Raw genomic sequence first — 17,944 nt, 5'->3', positions numbered from 1 at the left:
AGTTACAGAATTTATTACAAAATGTCCTTAAAATATTAACTGTTTAATTTTGATTTTGTTTTTTAGTCGTCCAGTGATTTCTGTGCCTCTCCTGATACATTTGTGATCCAAGTAGCGGACCAGTATGGAGTAATCAGTAAAGGTAAATATTTTTGTACTTGAATACAAAGGTTGAATTGGACTATTTGCACAGGTTGTATCAGTAAACATTGTCTCTCACACCTCTGTAATCTGTCCATGCACACTGATGGTGAGTCATAGCGTTGCCTAGACTGTGCTGTGTTCATAAGTCTTTCCTTCAGTCTCAAGGTCATAAGTTCAGTACACTCCCTTTTATTACAGAAAATCATCTTTAACTTTTCTTTGGAAGATGTGAATAACAGTGGGCAGGAGTATCTCTTTACTTACAACTAGAATAAGATAAGACAAAGGTCTTTATCTTATTTTATCTTATTTGTCTGACAGTGGGGAAATTACAGTTGACAGTAGATTTTAAATTATTCTTAAAGTTGCACTATATAACCTTTTTGAGGGAGCCCTGCCATCTGCTTGTCTACTTTGAGATGTTGCCACTGTATCTGGAATATTTCTCAGTATATGGCATTAAAGTTATCTCCATGGAGACAAACAGGTGACACCACAGGGTCAAGTTACAGGTCAGATCTATAGAGAAGTGACACTATTTCTAGTAAGAATGCATGTTTCTCAAGTAATTTTTTAAGCAAGATAAAGAAATTGAACAAATGTAAATAGATTTAATAGGTTTAATGCCATACTCTGGAACATTCCATGCAAAGCAATCACATCTACAAGGAGAGAAGATATTCCAAGATGGGTGTAATCGTTTTGGGCTATGTTTTTAGGCAGATAAGGCAGATTATTTTCTTGAACTAATCATATGAGTTGAGAAATTCGTGCTTTGGGGAGTATATGACAAACTCCAGAGTTCTCATGCTGTGACTACAAAGTAACTGAATTTATATGGAAACGGCATCTGTGTCTTAGCTTTAGTGATGTGAAAATGCTTACACAGAAGTTATTGGGAAAAGTAACAGGAAGCAACTTTTTAGTATTGTAGGCAGTTCTAATGACAAAACTGTACTGTGTGGTTTAGACATTGGGTTCAGGAAATGTATGGCCCCAGGCATTCGAGTTAATGTGGGGGCGAGATTCGTATTTTCTTTGGAGCGGAAATCCTCCTCTCTTCTGCGTAGTGTACTCAGCTGTGAGAATGCAGCTCCTGACACAACGCCACGCGGACGTCATCTGTGCCATCTGTCACAGCCTGCATCTAGTTCGCACACCTTTTATTTGGAAATACACTTAAAAGTCCTGTTTAGTTTCAGTCACACATGTTTGAGTAACCCTTATTATTAGTCTGTTTACATTTCCATAGCTCAAAACGCACTGTTCCACCTTGTGATGTCATGAAGCAGTAGTTTAAGCTACCATTTACCTTTAGTTCAGTAGAGATTGGCAACTGCAGGGCTGATATTATCTACATAATTCTGGTGAATACATGATGTGACGCTTCTGAGGAAGGCTACAAGAAAAACATGTAAAGCACATAAACAAACTCTCCTGTCTGACTAAAAGTTAATTCTACATTTGTATCTGAAGACAGAATGAACCTTTACTGAAGAAGAAAAAGAAAAGTCTGGTGAAGATGTATGGAGCATGTCCTGTGTTACCACATGACATCACAAGGTAGAACAGAGCGTTTTCTGTTTGAAAGAAGAATTCTCAAACAGAACTAAATATGCAGAGTTTATGTATGTTGAGTGGAATAACAAACTGATCAAACTAAAAACCTTGAAATTGCACTGTAATATTTAGGCTGTATGTGATATTTAGGCTGATATGTCTGCACGTTTCTGTAGGCCTACACAAAACAAAATATTGGAATAAAAAATAAAGAGCAGTAAAAAAGACACACAAAAAAGCATATTTTATTCATGAAGACTAAACTAGGAAATCAGGGTTTGTTTGTTTTTGTTTTTATTTAACTGAACTTATAGTGTGAAAAATAAATTGAAGCACTAAAATAATATACAATAAAGCAGTTATCAAATATTACGTAATTTTCTCATATGATGCAACGCTACTTTTGTGTGTGGTGACCCAAAGATGAATTGCAATAAACAGCACAATAAGGATATGCTATTCTATTTGTAAAGCTGATCTAGAGTGTTGCAACAGAAGCAAGTGAAAGCAAAAGACAGATCAGAATGACATGTGTTTCAGCATGTGGCAATAAACGAATGTGTACAAGAAAGAAACCACCACTGGCAGGTTTTGGGAGCCGTGTGTAAAAGTTAATCCTGTAGTTGGAAGTGGTATCTTTGTTTAGGCATATTTTACTGTTTATGGGAAAACTTGGGCATCAAAAGGCCCACATTGTGCTATTTTCTGATCTATGTTATAATGTTGTTTCCTCATCAAAAACAGACCTAGACTTGTGTTTTGTTTCATTCACTCATGTTTAACACACAAATCCTGCATATTTAGGCTGAGTTCTTTTCTCAAACAGAAATTTCTGTGCTCTAGCATGGAATGTCATATGGTAATGCAGGAAGCGCTCTACTGTGTTTTTAAACTCTATGCACCTTCACTAGAACAATTAGCATAATTTCAGTCCTGAAATTCTCTCGACTAAGTAAAAAGGAAAGGGTAGCTGTTAACCTGAAAACTACTGCTTCATGACATCATAATGTGGAACAAAGCATTTTGAGTTTTGGGGATGTAGACAGACTAAAAATAAAGGATTACTCGAATGTGTCAATGAAACAAAACACAACTCCAGGTATGTTTTCAAAGAGATAACAACATTACAACATGGCTTAAAGCTCACAAGCATCGATTTTGCATAATATACTCAACAACAACAGGGATAAGATGGAGATCTAAATAGTCTGAAGTAGACGATCTGATATACAAAGGCACAGTTGGGTGCACTAAGTAGGACCACAGCTTTGTCTTTATAAAAGGACTGTAGTTCAACACGAGGTTTAAATAATTAAACAGGAATATTGTACAAGCAGCTGTATTGCTCTGGTCAAAGGGTAGCAATGGTACACTATAAGAAGCATTGGCTAGGAGGTTGCATGGGGTGCTTTATTGCTTTTTAATATAGTCTTTTCATTTTTTACACTTTCGTCTTTATTGTATTTCTACACTTAAAGGTGCACTGTGTAACTTTTTATTTGTGAGTCTGCCATCTGCTGGTTTCTATGGATATGTCATTTATGATTTATATGTTTAACTTGCAAATCTTTGTGATACATTCTTGGTTTTAGATCAGACTTTTCTCACTCTGTCTTTTTTAATCCATAGAATGGCCCTGAAATGTGATTTTTACTATAACTTAACATGCAACTTTTTTTTTCTGTAAAAATAATAACAAAATGTATGTATCTGGGGTATAAAACAGTTTGTTTCATGATTATATAAACATAGAGCCATAGTTTTAGCTCCATTGTCTTTCATTTCCATTAGTCTGTTCAAAACAACACATCTGATGCATTGAGTACAACCTGGGTGAATGACGCATAGACACACAGAGACCTGAGCAGTTAGAAAAAATATTAGTATTACTAAAATATAAGCTACATTTTCAATATCGGACCAACATAATATCTGGGAAAACCCTCTATTAACAATATTGATGGAAAAGTTATATCACCCATGCCTACACATTCCTTCAAATATGCTTATGAGTATTATTGATGCATGTTTCTTTTCCCAGATATCCTCCTGTACTACCTCCGCTGCAGTCCAGAGGCGACCAACCCTTTTCAGCAGGTTTGTGAATATTTAACAAAAATGCTTTCTGCTTATTTTGACTTTTTTCACCCTGAATCCACTGAAATTAATAAATGTTACTGACTGTGCAGCAGCTCTGACAATATTAGATTTATAGTCCGATGATGCATGTGCTTGTAATGACCAAGAATTCAAGTGGGCACAATGACTCACCCCCATTTGCCTCAAAGTATCTCTGTTGCACAATACTTCCCTTTATTTTCACAAAATGGGGGCTGCAGAGCTGCTTTTTCCTGTGTCTGACCTGATAATATAATGCCATTAAAAGGCAGTTGTGTTTTTTAGAGTGGAAGTGAATGATCATAAGTCTCTTTCTGATCATTTTGTTTTGCTTTTATAAATAAACCATGCTCCTTTGAGTGCCGCTAGACGAGGCATCTACTGAGCGTACATCTATAAAACATGAACTCCCATATTCAACAGTGCGTATATAAAGAAGGTCTGCTGTGGCTTGAAACTGACTGAATCTGGGAAAAATGCACATATTCTTATTAAAGTGTACTGCGTAACATTTTTTGTGGAGGGTCCGCCACCTGCACTCCATGGAAATGTTATTGCTTTGTCTAGAATGTTCCATAGTATAGATTAAACCTATCAATCATGAGGGAGGTGAGCAGGATATAGCTCTACGCTACTATTACTATTACTATTACAGTTCAGATCTGTGGAGATTCACCCCATTCACACAACGAATTGTTGTATTTTTGTATAATAGAAACTCCTGCAATGAATAAATTCTAGATGTCATACCATGGAACATTCCAGGCAGAGCAATAATATCACCATGGAAACAAGTAGGTAGCAAACCCTCCACCTTAATATAAAAAAGAAGCTAATGAATTACTTAATTTCAACAAAATACTACTTCTGTTAATATTATATACATTTTTTTATCACAGTACAACTCTTTGTATATCTGTAAATCTCTGTATTTGTAACAGCAGTCTGTATTATTCACTGTTTAAATGACATTAAAAAGTCAAATTTTTTAGTTTAAGTGTGTGTTTGCAGGACTGGTTGTCTGCAGTTTTGTCTGACACTTTGATTCTGGGTCTGAAAAATTTTGGAAACCACACTGCGGTCACATACTCTGTTGAAATCAGATTATTATCAAATTTCTGGAGTTATAAAATTATTCAAATTAAATGTAAACCGCAGTATCATCAAATTTCCTTCTGATCATGGCCCCTCTGATTGCTCACATCAGATTTTGTGGTTTACGTTGTCATTTAAGTCATCTTAAAAATCCAGAGCATCAGGCAATTATGTAATTTTGGTGTGCATGCAAAGATAACTATTGTTCTAAGGAGACAATACTAGTATTTATTGTGTTTTGTTACAGAAACTTTCGGGGGGACACAAAGCTTTGGTGGAGATGCAGGATGACGTGTCTGAACTTCTGCGCTCTGCCACTGGAGAGTACAGACAAACCAGGGTATGACTGATCCTGACCTTGACGATAGTTACTACTCTAGAAAAAGATAAAGAATAACTTGAGACTGCTGCAAAATGTTTAATATGATCTAGTTCAGTTTATCACATTTTTAAAACTGCAGAAATCAGGTACAGCACCTTTAACTGAAACCCTAACCATAACCTATTTTAACTTGTTTCTGAATTCTAAATCGTGTTATTTATCTAATTATGAAGAATTTACATGATGATACCCAATTTTTGTCTCCCATAAAAAAGTCAGGTCTCCATTGTGTGCGTATATACAGACACACACACACAGCCCCCTCTGTCCTGGACACATGCTTTGTTCCTGTGGTCAGTGAATGAGTCCGGTGGGCTAAACAGAGTGAGTGCACCTGTCTACATAAAGGTCCACTGGTCCACCTGGGAGGTCCATTATATCCATTTCCACACATTAGGCTCCCATTGGCCCTGTGCCCGTACAGTACTGTTGTTAGGGCCCCTGCACAAATCAGAGCTGACATTGGGAATACATTGGGAGAGGCAAATCGCACAGAGAAAGTGCTGAGGTGATGGAAACACTTATATCAGATCCTGGGTCTTTTATCCCACAAATGTAACAGCAGGTTTAAAAAGGTGGATTAAAATGTATCACACTGAGCAATCAGCATCTGGAGTAAACGCACATCCTGTTTGGTTCAACCTGAAATAAGACTGCTTCCACTTCTGCTGCTCTGAGACTTGACGTTATCCCAACAACGTGAGACCCACAATTTGAACAGAATAATTAATACAAAAAGGTGTAATAAAAACGATCTTGTTTTGAATTATCTTGGTTCTCAATCTGTCCACAAAAGATTAAGAGAAGCTGCTTGTCCAATCAGCAGTGGATTTTAAAAACATTACAAAACACTAATGATAATGTATCAATACTACCTCCACAGGCCAGCTTCAATAAAAAATATGGTTTCAAGCTTTACCTGATTAATGGAAATTATGTATTATGTTGACAAAGAAAAATACTTTTACACTAATTCAGTATTGTCTGACTATGTGACTCATCACTTTTGTCACATTATCAAAATTTACTGTTAAGTATTATAGTGAGAAGAAACATCATAATGTATGATTATTGAACGACCTGTTAAATCCCCAACTCACATTGTCTAATAGATTATAATACATCCATTCCTTTTATGAAAAAGTTGCTTATTTTTGCTTCCATACTGATCACAACCACTGCTTTGAAGTTCTGTCATGTACTATATTATGACCTGAATAAGTATCATGATTAATCAACCTGATAATCTTAGTAGGGATGTAACGATATCCCAATAGCTCATTACGATATTTACTGCGATATTTTGGGAAGACTACAGAATTGTGAATATGCAACTTTTTTCCTTCTTAAGATTTAAAAGTGCTTAAAAACAGTTATTTCTTCAAGCAGTCTACACTGAAAAACAGCAAAGGGTCGTAATATACGTAATTCCCTCAGTTTTTTAGCTGTGACTGCACCAAGACAATGAACTTAATTTAAGAAACTTGTAATTCGATATATTGTGATGGCCCATGATATTATTACTTTTGATATTTCTGTTATTGTTACATCCCTAAATCTTAGTGTAGAACAATTCATTTTGTTCTGAACCAACATGCAGTCTCTCCAAACAGACTCCACGAAGTGCAAAGATGACACTTTTATTCTGTAGCTCAATAATAATCACACTGAAGGTGGCAGACTTGATTTTTCGCACTAATCCCAGTTTAACAGTGCAGTGTTGTTTTGGTTCCCAGGGCCGATTGGAGGAGATCCAGGGCATCTTGAACAGCACAGAGATCAGCCTCCATCAGCTCACTGCGCTGGTGGACTGCCGCAGCCTGCACCTGGTACAGTCACACATAACACTAAGAGACAGCACCTGACTGTGTGTCCAGTACTGTCATCTTCAGTTATGTTGCTCTTCACCTTCTGAGCTGCCTGCTCTACTGAAGTAAACATATCTATCTTGCTAGTATAGTGATTTTATATAATTGTTATATCATTATTATTATTCATTTGCATGGGTTACCAGGCATTTCCATAAAAGAAAGAGAGCTCCACGGCTACTATTTCAGAAAGGGGGGGTTACATGGGGATTATGCTACCTGCTTGTTTCCATGGAGATGCTATTGCGCTGGTTGTAATGTTCCACAGTATGCCAATGAGCCTGCTTAATAAGCTTGTTTGCATTTAGTCAGATACAGATGTATTTATGTAAAAAAAAAACAACAACATGCATTCGTACCGTGAGCATGGTCGCCACTCAACACAGATACAGAGTATATTAATAAATTTACTTTATTTATTTTTCCAACATTCAAGGCAAAGCAGTAACATCCCCATGGAGGGAATCAGGTGTTGAACCCTCCACCAGTAACGTCACATACTACTTTTTAGCCTGAGTTAAAAAGAATGACATTGTTTTATTCTAATTTTCCACAGTTGGCTCAGAGCTTTTTTACATGTGACTGACCATTACCTTTGACTGCAGGATTACGTGCAGGCCCTGACTGGACTGTGCTACGATGGACTGGAGGGCCTGATCTACCTGGTGCTCTTCTCCTTCGTCACCGCGCTCATGTTCAGCTCCATCATCTGCAGCGTGCCACACACCTGGAGGGGCAAGAGGTAAGCACCAGCTGCCATGGCAATGAAATACTGACTGTTTTAGAGGGCAAAACCTGCAGAAGTGTTTTTGTAGGCAGGTAACGATATCCAAATGTCTCAATACTATATTTGAAAGGCAATATTTTTTGCAATATTTTGTGGAGGCTAACAAAACTGTAAATGTGCAGCTGCACCGTAACAATGAATTTAAGCAAAGAAACGCAATTTGATATTATTGTGAGACTTTTCATGATACAATATCATAATATTTCAGTTATTGTTACATTCCTATGTTTTTGTGTGAGGAGTTGCTGTGTTTATCTTTGGGACAGTGTAATGTTTATTTCTCTTTTTCAAATAGGTTGTATCCATGTCAAAGTAGAGAAAATCTGATACTAATCAATACTAAAACTACTATTGAAATTTCCTGAATAGCTATAGAATGATCTTGAGCTGTATCGAACACGTTTTAAGACCGCATAGGCTTAAGTATACACCCATGGGCCAATATGGAACCTCACTGAACAACTGAAGGATTACACAATGAGGCCACATGGTAACTTGGACACAGTAGCTCACACATCACAATAAAAAGACAAAAAAATATATTGGTAATAATACATTTTAAATAAGTTGCAAAAATACCAAGAGACAGGTGCGAAATAAGGCATAATTATATAAATGTATACGTACAAGAAAAAATGAAATATAGAAATACAGGCTCGTCTCCTCCATCTGAAATTATTACATCATCAATTTCTCAAACACGAACACAACCTATCCATGTATTTTAAAATGATGAAAAATTTGCACCATTCCCATAGTGATTAACACATTTGAGCTAAGTATTATATCTTTTGAATGCCAAGTCCTAAATAATGTTAACAATAGGAAGCCAAAACCCATACATAGGAAGCAGCGTTGTTATCTCTCTTAATTGTGCCTAGATGGCCTGAATCTATGAACGCTTTCTTTGGGTTGGCGTTGCTGTGTGGTTGTGTGTGTGAGGCTCATTTCTCTGTGCTATCTGCCGCTGATAACGTTGCCGGATGTCTGTAATGAATGTAGTTTCCTGGGCGCGCTCAGCTGCAGAATAATTAGCTCCTCACTGAAGGAGGCTCTGCTCATCGGTCTGATCTCTGCTGGCGCTTCCTTTCACCCCGACCACCACTGAGTCCTACCGAGGCTTCACATGTGCCCAGTGCAATCAAATGTGGTGTTCTTGTTTTACACGAGGAAATTTACATAACATTTGCACTTTAGGGAGTTGGATAATCGGTTTTCTTTGTTTCAATAGCAGAACTAAAAGCTATTGACTCTTTGCAGCTGATCGTCAACATTTCCTGGGGGTGTGAAGCTAACTGAAAGCACTACTCTGTTAGAAGTTCTGTTACATAATTTGACTTTAATCTGCTTTTTATTTTCACACAATCTGCCCAGAAAGAGCTGATTTGGTTGAAACTAAAACAGGTGTTTTTACAAGTCTACAAGTCTTATACATATACAGTAAAATTACAATCACAGTTTTTCAGTTAGTCACTCTCACCTTTTTTGTTGAAAATCAAACCTCTAATTAGGACCAAGAACACTTGCAACACTTCCTAAAAATTTGAGTTTTCAGACCATCCTAAAACTTTTTTGTCTGTGTTTGCTAATGTGTGCATTGTGTCACCATGGAAACTGCTGAACATTCCACCAATAGAAATGTATTGGAGAACCCCCAGTGTGATGTCACTGCAAAGTATCAATTATACACACATTTTAAAAAGTGTGGTGGTGATTTGGTCGAGTCTAGGGTTGTCAAAAGTATCAACATCCAGTTATTAATCGATTCTAAAACTATTATCAAAACCATTATGCTCATTTGAACAAGTATCAATACTGACAAAAAATATTATTAGAGATGCACCGATCCTGAAAATGTCTTCCAAATATCGACAGTATCATAGTTGGCGTTGAAAATCTCAGAAAGTCTTTTATTTAATAGAATGTCGTTATGTAGTTGCTAGAGTAAATGTGCATCAGTTTTATCTTATTTTATTTTTGTTTTGGAGGAAAACATGTTATTTTCAATCATGTATGTGTGAAAAATCCCTCAGTCGTCCAGGTAGAATCCATGGCAAATGAGAAATTAAATTTGTCAATTGGACAAAAGTTTATTTAGTTGAATACATTTCGCAGGTCATCCAAGCTGCTTCTTCATTTCTAGTCAGAATGCTGGTGGACACTTCCTTATATCTGCCTGCAGGGATCAGACACCATCTATCTTCTATTTACAACTCCATCCTCAAACCTAAATCAAAACAAACAAGAGAACGATAGCTATAGCCAGGTCAGGCCTAGAGGTGTGAAAGCACCCATTATGTCCCTGAATGATTATGCTCATAAGACCCCCACACTCAGGGCAGTTCAATAGGTCTCGCTAACTAACAGAAACTGTAAACAAGTAGATGTGTTAGTTTCAGAGTAGTTATTTGGCTCCTCCCTGCAGACAGATATAAGGAAGTGTCCATCAGCAATTCTGACCAAAACTGAAGAAGCAGCTTGGATGAGCTGCGAAATGTATTCAACCAAATACATTTTTGTCCAGTTGACAAATTGAATTTCTCATTTTGCCCGCTTCAGTCTTGTATCGTATACTCCTAATAATTACAACCCCTAAAAAATTATGTCAGAGTTGTCCTTTACCCTTGAGTTTTTCCCTTGAGTTTTTCTTATAATGTGACAACTCCAGTCTAGTCACTCAAGGAGCAATAAAACCTTAACTGCAACAGAATGTGGTGTATGAGTGTTACATTTTTTAAACAGGATGGTGCTCCCCCTGGTGGTGATTTCTTTGACAGTGTTTTGTGTTGTTTTTCAGGAGTGATGACGACAGTGAGGATGAGTCCCTGAGCCATGGGGGAAGACAGAACAATGATAACCTGTATCGCGTGCACATGCCCAGTCTGTACAGTTGCGGCAGCTCCTACGGCAGCGAGACCAGCCTCCCCGCCGCCGCACACACCGTTAGCAACGCCCCGGTCACAGAGTACATGTGAGTCTACACATATTTACAGTTTGAAGTGCAGATGACAGGAATTTTATTTTTCTATTAAGACCACTTGGGTTTGGTGGGAGTGCACTTGTGGTCAATTTAAATATTATCAGTTTTATACCAATGAAGTGGTAGTTTAGGAAGTAAAGTTGATAATTACAGGAAGTAGAGCTGAGTTTTAAAACATTTTGACACAGACACAGAATGTAACCCACTGTGGCCCACATATAATTTAGGGAGCATTTATCATGAGGATTAGTGACCCTTTAAACATTAATTTAACTAAATGAATTATATATTATCATATAGTTTTAAGGTTCACATAATAATGGACAAGATTTGCTCCATAGACAATACAGTTGTCATAATTTTCACATTTTAATCCAAGTAAAGTTAAGAGCCAGAAACTGGGGTGAAATGAATTATATTACTAATTATAATGATGTTTAAATGTGCTTTAGTAAAAATAGTGCTGTGAGGAGCAGTTTTCTGTATTTTCACTGCAGTCTGAGACCTCAGGAGTGAATAATCGTACAGGGCTTATGTGCTCAGACACCAGTAGATTTCTCCAGGGACCCAGTGAAGAGTCGCTTTTGCAGCTGTCGCTCTCCAGCTGTGAAATCAATGAAAACAGAGCCTGGGGTTTAACAGTGCAATGGGCCACAGGACACCTCATCACTGTCACTGTGTATATAGTGTTTCTGCTTATGGCCAGGCTGACGGCGCTGGTTTCGTGTTGAAAGAGATGTCAAAATATCAGATTTTAGTATTACAGTGAGAAGAAACATCACCACTTTTAAGATTACGGACACCATGAGCAAATAGTTAAAGTCCTTATTTTCCAGTGTTTAAAAAGGGGCCATATTACACAATTTTCTGATCTGTGTTATAATGTTGTTATTATCATTTGGATAATTTCAGCCCTGGAACTGCCAGTCTTTACTGAACAAAAGTTTAAATGTAGCTGTTAATTTAAAAACTACCACTACATGACATCACAAGGTAGAACAGAGCATTTTGAGTTTTGGAGATGTAGACAGACTAATAATAAAGGATTACTCAAATATGAATGAAACAAAACACAACTCCAGGTATGTTTTTTGAGGAGGTAATAACATTATAACATGGCTTCAAACTCTCAAAAAACTATTTTGTAATATAGGACCTTTTAATACATCACCACCTCAAATATGTGACCAAATATGTGTGACTCAGGCTCAAACAAACCAAAATTATACTGAATTATAAAGAAAAGTTAGCGAGATTTAAACTGGCAATAAAAACAAAACACGCATTCCATTTGAATTAGATTTTATGGAGTGAAGTTTCAGTTGTAATAAATTAGTTTTGCTTCTGAAATGGTCAGGATTGTAATTTTTTGTTAGTACGATTATATTGTGACCTGAGTAATCCGATGTTATTGATTAAATGAATTATCTTGACATCCCTAATCCATAATGTTTAAAATGTTTCTCATCTGTAAGAAACTTGTTTTATTTGGCACCGTCTCACTCTGTGTTTGACCTGCAGGGCTCAGAACGCCAACTTCCAGAACTCGCGCTGTGAAAACACTCCTCTGATTGGACGAGAGTCTCCTCCCCCTTCAGTAAGTCCCGCATTTCTTATTTAAAGGCGCACTGTGTCACTTTTCTGGAGATGGGTACGCCACCTGCTTGTCTCCATGGAGATGTTATTGCTTTGCATGTGGTACGGGCAGCCTCTGGTGGTACATGGGACCATCTGCGTTTTGAGATGTTTCATTTAGAGACAAATATTTATGTTTTTGTCCTTTTTGGGTCAGTATTTATAACTACCTTGTTCAAGTTTTGTCTCATTTTCGACCATATTTTAACCCTAATTTAGGTCTCATAATGTCTGGATTTAGACCTGGTGGTACTTAGAAAACCAAATATTATCTTAAGGGGTACTTAGAAGTTGAAGTACGACAACTTACTGACACCACCAGGCCAAATTACAAATCAGATCTGTGGAGCATCAACCCTGTTCACAATAAGAATACATGTTTTTGCAGGTATTTTTGAGCACTCAAACCTTGTAATTGAATAAATATTGCACCAAACTGTGGAAATCTAGACAAAACAATATCATCTCTATCAAGACAAACTAGTGGCGCACCTTCCTCCTGAAAAGTTACACAGTGCATCTTTAAAAAAACAACTTTGGAAAGACCTGTGGGTTATTTGGCAGCCTTTGTGAAAGCTGCTATGAAACTCTAGACCTGTTGAATCCTCTGTCTTTATTGTGGGTGCTTGGACAATATTCCCCGAGCTCCCAGGCCTGTTATAGAAGGTGTATAACTGAATCTACTTGAAATGCCGTTCTTTGGTGTTTGACTGGGCACATTTTGGCGGTATCGCATTCACAAATAAACTTGCCCCTGCCCTCATGTCTTCTTTGTCAGTCCACACCCAGACTCTGCTTTGTTTCTCTCTTTTTAAAACCACACTTCACTCTCCACCTCTCTCTCTGCGCACCTCAGTTTCAATATTTGGCCGCTGCGGACAGTAACAGTGGTCAGAGTTGGCAGTTAAAGCCTTCGGACAGCTCCAGGTCGTTTTGGTAACCTTGGTAACCTCATCATCCTCGCTCACAGGTACAAAACTGCCCCTAATACTCCCAAACCTGCGGCCTGTTGCCCCCGCCTAGCACTCCTTCCTAAAAACTGACCCCTTCTCACCCCTTTTCAAAGTCCGATCGGGGCTATTAGATCCTGCATCTCCTTGTCCTGACTTCTTTAAGTGTTCACCTGAGTGTGTCACCTGTTTTTGTTTCTCTGTGGCCCCGGGCTGCATGTTGCCCTCCCCTTTTCTGATGTAAGAGGAGCATGTGAGGGGTGGGACGTGCCCAGAGCTCCGCATAGGGTCGATAATAAAGGATGAAATGGTTTATTGGGCTGAAGAAAGAGAGGGAAATGTATTTGGGTTTGGTTTGTTTGATACTCTTTGACTTTTTTGTTTTTGTTCATCAGCAAAATTTATTTCAGACACTTACTTGGTCAATACAACATTAAAAAAGACAGCACACAGACAAATATGCTACAAAAAAAAAAAAAAAGATATTGGAGATCGATGTAAAGATTTTTTCATGACCGGTGGTGATACTCATTGTTTAGAATACAGAGAAATCAATGGCCGACAAGCTTTTTGGGCCAATATCGAGGGCCAGTTTTCACTATTTTCCTCAAGTTATGTCATTTAAATTTACTACAAACTAAGAGCTTTTTATCATAAATAAATAAGAGAGCACTGATGTGTTCAAGAAAGCTTTCTGTGTGCACTTTACGCAGCAGGTCAGCCAAAACAAAATATCGGTTTCTGCTGGATATTTAAGGCCGATAGCCAGTATATTAAAAAGTGCAAATATCGGCTGTTGACCTGGCATTTTGTTGATCCAAAGAAAACAATTGCCCTTAAATTGTTGAGTAGTACTTTTTCCCCTTTTTTCAGTGTAAACGTTTTAACCATGTGATCATATCTTGTCCCAGGAGTTTACAAAACAACATATGTATTTGTGTGTTGAGATGTCTCTGCTTGCTCCACTTATTCATGAAACCTGGGTGGGTCCTGGGCGTACACAGATCAGAATGATAATAAAGAAAAACATATTGTCCTCGTCCTCTTTGGGTGTTTTATTTGTGTTCTATAGATTAGATTCCTAAGCCTTGTGATTGACAGCATTATTATAGATAATCAATGAAGGATTTTCTATGGTTATAATTGTAACGCTTTTTAGGTGGATTGGTTGATAAAAGGTGTTGTGTTATAAATATTTTTGAGTTTACCCAAGAAAGAAAATCCCTCATTGATATAATACTGTGTCTTTATAAACCTTTGCCCATATTGTTGGAATCATTTGGACTGTGATGTGAATATTGCCACGTGAAGCATGTAGTGCCCCAAAACTTGCACAAGTGATACTTTGCAGCTGATCTCATGAACATTCTCTGGGGGTGTGATGCTAAACTGCTCAGTCTGAGGCTTTATTAGACTTTAATCTGTGCTTTTTAACACAATCTGACCATAAAGAACTCACTTAGCTGGAACTACAAGAGATGAGCAATTTGTCATGGTCATAGAATTAGTAAGAATTAGAATTACCAGTAGTTCGTTGAGTTTTCAGTCTATTTAAAAAAATAAATAAATTCCCACAATCTTTCCTAATGTGTGCATTGTGTCACCACGGTAACTCCTAAACATTCCACCATTAAAGAATCATGTAGAACACCCCCAGCATGATGTCAGTGGAAAGTATTAATCTTTGGATCTGGAGATGAGTCCCTGGGCACTTCATCGCTTCTACAATGACCCAGTGGCCTGCTGGGTTGATCTAATTTATTATTCAACTTTATGGGCAACTCTGTCCAACTCTCTCCAACTCGGTATCATCTTGTGTTTTTTGTGTTTGTATATTGATATAATAGTTGATTATTTTGCTCTGTCTCTCCACAGTACACCTCCAGCATGAGAGCCAAGTACCTGGCCAACAGCCGACCGGACCCCAACAGCTCTACGTCCCACTGAAAACCTGCATCCTCCCATTCAACTCCCCATGTTTTCTGTTCAAGTTTTTACCACAAATTTTTCACAATCTCAAAAGACATTGGTCAGAAGGCGTTGAAGACTAAAATGACAACTATTACCACTGGACAAATCCTAAAATGGTGCTGATGGAGCTTAAAGAACTGCATTTAAAAACTTGTCAACTTTTTTGTCTAAGGGTACATTGATACTAGGCCTGTCACGATAACACATTTTGAAGTCATAGATGTTACATTTTTCAATTCTCTACAGCTCAAATCTTTTTGCATTACAACTAAAATAAAAGAAACTCCCCCGTTATTGCAAAGTAATTGTACACAGGGCAGTGGGGAGGGTCACGCTAAATATTGAACCCCAAAATGAATAGTTCCAGGTTTCATATACTGATTGATGAGTTGATATAGTAATTATCATGACAGGCCTAATTGATACTACTGCTAGTTGTTCTGGTTATATGTTAAGTACTGTATATTCACTCATTGTCTTAGGAGAGGAGGAGCCTTACTTGTTGTATAGACATCGCACAGTAGTTTAACATTTTTGACCTAGTTTTTAGACAATTCATCTCACCATCTCAGGTCTTTCAAAGCCTCAAATGCAAGTACGGTATAACTTCTGGTTTATGGAAATGCATAACACACCATAACTCATAACTCATACTGAAATATGTTTTTTTGTCTTAACTAAACGTGGGACCAGTTTTTCTGCACGTCTTAAAAGATCTACTTTTTTTTACTCTTTTTTTTTTTTTTTTTTTGTTTTTCTTGGATTATTATTTCCTCTGGCAGTTTATTTTGAAGACTCTGTGGTTTATGAAACTGTGAGCTCATTCCAGCATATGCCGTGAATCTCTTGAAGATGAAGAAAAGGCAGCTTGTGTGATCAGAGCTTTTACAAAGACAGAAAATAAGGACCACTGTGTAATACTGGAAGCACAAACATTGTAAAAACTTACATGGGACAAAGAGGAACTGAAGTCTGTATTGTTACGAAGCAACTTGTAAATGTCTCATATCTTAATTCACCACTCACCAGATTTATTTCTTTTAAATTTTTGGGTTGTCATGGCAAATCATCTTCCTTTTAACAAAAGTTTTACATCCGATGCCCTTCCATTAGTTGACTGATTTTGCTTTCTGCACACATTACAGTGGTTTGTGACCCCTAGTGGCTGGATTAAGCGCAATCCAATCTCGAGTTTCTTCCAATATTTCAAAGTTATCTCCTCAATATATTGTAAAAACATCCATAAGGGTATGTCCGTGAGAAATTATCCTTATGAAATGGCAACATGGTGTCTCTAAAATGTGTTTTAGCATTTAAAATGTATGTAACAGTGATGCTGTGAAGGGACTGATATAAACCACAATTTTTGGCCAGCTTTGTCAGTGAAAGCTGTATTTTATGTCTTTTTGTTGGCGAGTTTTCAGATTAGGATAAGTAACGCAAACTGTACAAATGTGTTGCACAAAATATAACAGATATACACAAATTCCCTTTTAAATCTCAATATTTAGGCCAAATGTGAAAGGTTTTTAAAAATGAGCCAAATTTTGTATTCAATAAGGCCTGTTTAAGTTCATTTCTGGTGAAGTCTTTCTCTTTTCATCGTTTATGCGTTGCTGTACATAATACGAACATTTAAAATCTCTGAAGGCATAAATTTGGTTCATTTTAACATTTTGCTTACATTTTTTTTACATTTTTTTAGCCTTGTTTGTTCACAGATGGTTCATTAATGTGAATAATAGACTTTTATTTTGTTCTTAATGACAGTAGTGTTTGTTTTTACCTTTTTGCAAGTTTAAAATGTGTACATGTAAAAAAAAAATGTGGTTCTTGAGCTTGGACGATGTGTTTTAAAATTAAACAAATTGTAAATGGAGTGATTGACTGAGAATTTAGACTGTAGAAATGCCGGGATCAGCCACAAGAGGGCGTCGTAGTCTTACGTTTTCTCACCCACGTTGCAGAAACCTGGGAAAGCTTTGGGGGTCGAAGTGTTTAGTTGGCAGGGGGAACGCCCGGACATGACTCGGGGGTTGGATACAGACCAGGACCAGGCCTAGAGGAGGAGAAAGCCCGTTTTATGTGAGTGACCTCCGGGGCGGACAGCAGGCGAGGGGGGCAGAGGGGGCAGATGGGGGCAAAGGGGTCAGGTGCAGCGGCGTGTCTCGTGTCTGCTCCCGTGTCCTGGTTCGTCTCACACCGCCGACCAGCTGCTGGGGGCCAAACACTGACGGCACTCAAACCACGGGCCGGATTTGAATCTGAAAGAAAGAAAAGACATTCCTGTGCGTTATATGTGTCCTTAAAATGCAAATTATTCTTGCATATAGGATTTGAGAGAGAACGAAATCCTATGTTTACTTGCACGTGACAGCTTAGATGTCATAAAGGATGATCATGAATGAATATTAAAGGGACCACGTTAAGCCAACAGTCACATCAAATGGCTAA

At 37.6% G+C, this 17,944-nt stretch overlaps 2 protein-coding genes across 2 annotated transcripts in view; one reads left to right on the top strand and one right to left on the bottom strand.

Moving 5' to 3' along the window:
• Positions 1-259, bottom strand: part of snx8a (sorting nexin 8a) — a 9,643-nt gene extending 9,384 nt beyond the window's left edge. Inside the window, exon 1 of the mRNA XM_055152721.1 lies at positions 223-259. Coding sequence (XP_055008696.1) covers positions 223-259 — 37 coding nt within the window. The remainder of the gene's footprint in view (positions 1-222) is intronic.
• ttyh3a (tweety family member 3a) lies at positions 39-17,369 on the top strand. Its single transcript, XM_055152378.1, has 8 exons — positions 39-142; positions 3,746-3,801; positions 5,165-5,257; positions 7,036-7,128; positions 7,773-7,909; positions 10,752-10,925; positions 12,456-12,531; positions 15,395-17,369. The coding sequence occupies exons 3-8, from the start codon at positions 5,198-5,200 to the stop codon at positions 15,464-15,466; spliced, it is 612 nt and encodes a 203-aa protein (XP_055008353.1). The 5' UTR covers positions 39-142; positions 3,746-3,801; positions 5,165-5,197; the 3' UTR covers positions 15,467-17,369.
• The last annotated feature ends 575 nt before the right edge of the window (positions 17,370-17,944 follow it).

The sequence above is a fragment of the Boleophthalmus pectinirostris genome, unplaced genomic scaffold (assembly GCF_026225935.1).
Source record: "Boleophthalmus pectinirostris isolate CB_2022bp ecotype Guang Dong unplaced genomic scaffold, ASM2622593v1 HiC_scaffold_17, whole genome shotgun sequence".
In the NCBI taxonomy this organism is placed as follows: Eukaryota; Metazoa; Chordata; class Actinopteri; order Gobiiformes; family Gobiidae; genus Boleophthalmus; species Boleophthalmus pectinirostris.
This window is presented reverse-complemented; position numbering and strand designations above follow the sequence as displayed.